At 31.2% G+C, this 3,284-nt stretch overlaps 1 protein-coding gene across 1 annotated transcript; it reads right to left on the bottom strand.

Moving 5' to 3' along the window:
• Positions 1–1,594, bottom strand: LOC103489854 (probable membrane-associated kinase regulator 4). Its single transcript, XM_008449174.3, has one exon. It carries the CDS (start codon positions 1,466–1,468, stop codon positions 320–322), a length of 1,149 nt encoding a protein of 382 aa, XP_008447396.3. The 5' UTR covers positions 1,469–1,594; the 3' UTR covers positions 1–319.
• Positions 1,595–3,284: the final 1,690 nt, after the last annotated feature.

Here is a 3,284-nt window from a genome sequence, read left to right as displayed (position 1 = left end):
AACTCAAAAAGTAATGAAATAGGGAGCTGTTTGATTGAACTCAAACAACTATACAATTTTGTACATAAAGATAGAACATAACAAAATAATAATAATAATAATAATAGCATACTGAATGATTTAGAACAACCTTGTTACAATAATATAATCTTAAATCTATGTTCTTTTTCTTCTTCTTCTTGTTCATCATCATCATCTTTAAGCTGGAATCTCCATTGTTGAGCTTCAAATCTTCCTTCAACTTCCTTGGTTTACTTCAAATCCACAATCAAACTCAGCAGAGAAAGAAAAAGAGAGTATTGTGATATTGAAGCCATCGTCAAATCCTGCAAAGTTGTGAACTTTTCTGATCCCCACAAGGCAAAACCTTAGAAACAGAGAGAGAACAAGTTTGTGGTTGAGATTCAGTCTCATTTTTTCTTGAATTAACAATCATCTTTTGAGATTGTTTACAGTGAGCAATTGCCCCTTCAATGGAGTTCTCTATCTCTGAATTTGAACTTATGCTTCTCTTAAATGACTGCAGATCACAAAACCCATTTGAACTAAAAGAAAATGATGAAGATAAAGATGAAGAACCTGAGGAAGAAGTTGAACAAGAAGAAGAAATTTTGTTGTTATTATTAGTTGAAGAAGAAGAAGAAGAAGAAGTTCTCTGAATTGCCCCTGAAAATGACCTTCTATGATTGTTAATATTCAAAATCCCACCATAAAAATCTTCAGCTTTTTCCTTCTCTAAAGTTTGATTTGGAATCTGCCATTTGTTATAATCAATTCTACCAAAAGGGTTTTTTTTGGAAACTTTAATGAACTTTCCTGAACTTCCCCTGTTATCAAAAATGTTCTCTGATTCTTCATTGAAAACAGAGGATCTGTTGTTAGAAGAACAAACAGATTTCCCAAATAACGATTTGAAATAAGCTTGTGAAGATTGTTTCAATTGCTTCACTTTCTTCGACCATGATTTTGTTGTTGTTGTTGTTGGGTTAACAAAATCCTTAATAATTTCCCCTCTAAACCCCAACAAAAACTCATCTGGGTTCAACTCACAACTCGGTCTGCACGACTCACTGGGTGACACATTGCACGACTCGGGAGGTGGAGCTTTCATGGAGATGAAAGGAATCTCGAAATTTTCTGAGAAAGATTCGGCTTTTCTTGATGGGTTTTGGGAGTTGGGGCTGTGAAGAAGCTTTTGAACCATTTGTAAACGGGGAGGGAGATGGAGGGGGAGTAATTTTCCTTTGTAGAACAGATCGTCGGCCGGCGAAGTTGCCGCCTCTGTTTCGCCGGAAAATGATGTCATTTGGAATTGGAACTCGAAATCTCTGGCAGCCTGCGGTGGCGGGGGCGGGGGCGGGGGCGGGGGGGGATCCAATAGAATAGCAAAATGATTTGGAAGAAGGGGAAGAGGTGAGTTCCATGTCAATGTAGTCTTCTTCTGCGGGAGCGGTGGCGAATGGAGCATTGGCGGTGGCCATGGCGGTGTGTCGCCGGAGAGAGTGGCAGAGGAGAGAGAGAGAGAGAGAGAGAGAGAAAGGGTTGTAAGGCACAATCACAAGTGTGAGATCGTTGGTTTTTATTGGTAAGTTCAAATTTTCTTTCCGAGAGCTGCAGCCTTTATTTATAATATATATATATATATATATATATATATATATATATATATATATATATATATTTGCTTTTCCAAAGTATAAATAATGAGAAATTTATAAAATAATATTATTAGAGATTTGGAAGCATAGTTTTGAGTTAAAATTTGAATATTGCATCTATATGTGTTTTTCTAAAGGCTAATTTCTAACAAACCCTTCCACTTTTTTGTTTGTTTGTTTTGGGATGTAGTTATACTTTTAAAACTCGTAATATATATATATATATATATATATATATATATATATATATATATATATATATATATATATTTTATCATTGAAGTATGAATTATTTATAATTTTAAACAAAAAAATCAAGATTTAAATACTTGTTGAGACGACCTAAGACTATGTGATAATCCAAATTTTCATTTCATGTTACCTACCACACTCTTTCATATCTCAATTCATATTCAAATTCTAAAGAATTTTCACTCTGAAGGATATTTTTGTAGTAATGATATGATGCATATCAATTGTGTTAATTAAAATTAAGATTTAAGTCGCGTGATACAGTTGATGCCAATAATATTGCCTCGAGCGGCAATCATAAATTTATATGCTAATTGCTTTGAGAGAACTACAACTCTACAAAAAGAAAGAAAGAAAGAAAGAATTGAGTTAACGTTAGAGTCGATCCCATGCACTCTTATTTATTTGCCATCTTTAGTCTTTTCATGGTCTTATTTATAGACTCTACGTCACCTTTTTCTTACAGGTGAAATCGTTCGCAACCCAAATGACTTGGTTCAGTTGAGGCGTTTGGAGTAGACTTTGGTCCGCTCCTATTTTCTTTCCATGCTTTTTTACTAGACTTTATTTTGTTCATAGGATTATACTTTTCTCTTTGTTTAATTACGTGTCAGAACAGTTTTACTTTTAAGGTTCAAAATTATGTAAAACAATAGGTATAGTTTGATATACAAGATACGTTCACGTATTCACAATCAAAAGATTAAAATGCTCTCTTTTGTTTTTAATGTACATATCATTCAATAAAAAAACAAAAACTATATTAAAGTTTAGGTTGAGTAAAAAAAAAAAAAAACTTAGGAAGTGAATTTTTCAGGTGAGAAAAAAGGTGTTTTCTTTATTTTTATTTTCAATAACAATCTTCAATCAACATCCATCTTTCTCACCATCTTTTTCCTTCTTGTACAACTTTTTATTTTCTTCATCAATGATTTTGACCTATCAATTTATTTTTGTTCTCTTAAAAATTATTCCTTTTTTTTTTCTTTTTATCTTTAAGAAATCATTGGCCTATCTCATAACGGGAAAATTGTCGTAGATAACAAAATGTATATAATATATACATACAAAATTTATCAAAAAAACTTAAATGGGCTATGAGAAATTTGATGAATTTTGCTATGTTTTATTAACAGTTTCAACATTTTGCTATTTTTTAAAATACCCCTTAGAAATATATATATATATATATATATATATATATATATATATATATATATATATATATATATATATATATATAAAAGAAACTCATTGAAAATTTTATTGGATAAATTTAGAAGGAGTTATAAATCAAGTTTATAAGCATTGCTCCCAAATTTTATATTTATATATTATTGACTTCCTATTCATGTATTAGAAAATCAAACTATA

The sequence above is a fragment of the Cucumis melo genome, chromosome 8, assembly GCF_025177605.1.
Source record: "Cucumis melo cultivar AY chromosome 8, USDA_Cmelo_AY_1.0, whole genome shotgun sequence".
In the NCBI taxonomy this organism is placed as follows: domain Eukaryota; kingdom Viridiplantae; phylum Streptophyta; class Magnoliopsida; order Cucurbitales; family Cucurbitaceae; genus Cucumis; species Cucumis melo.
The sequence above is the reverse complement of the archived record's forward strand: the minus strand, read 5'-3'. Positions and strand labels throughout refer to the sequence as shown.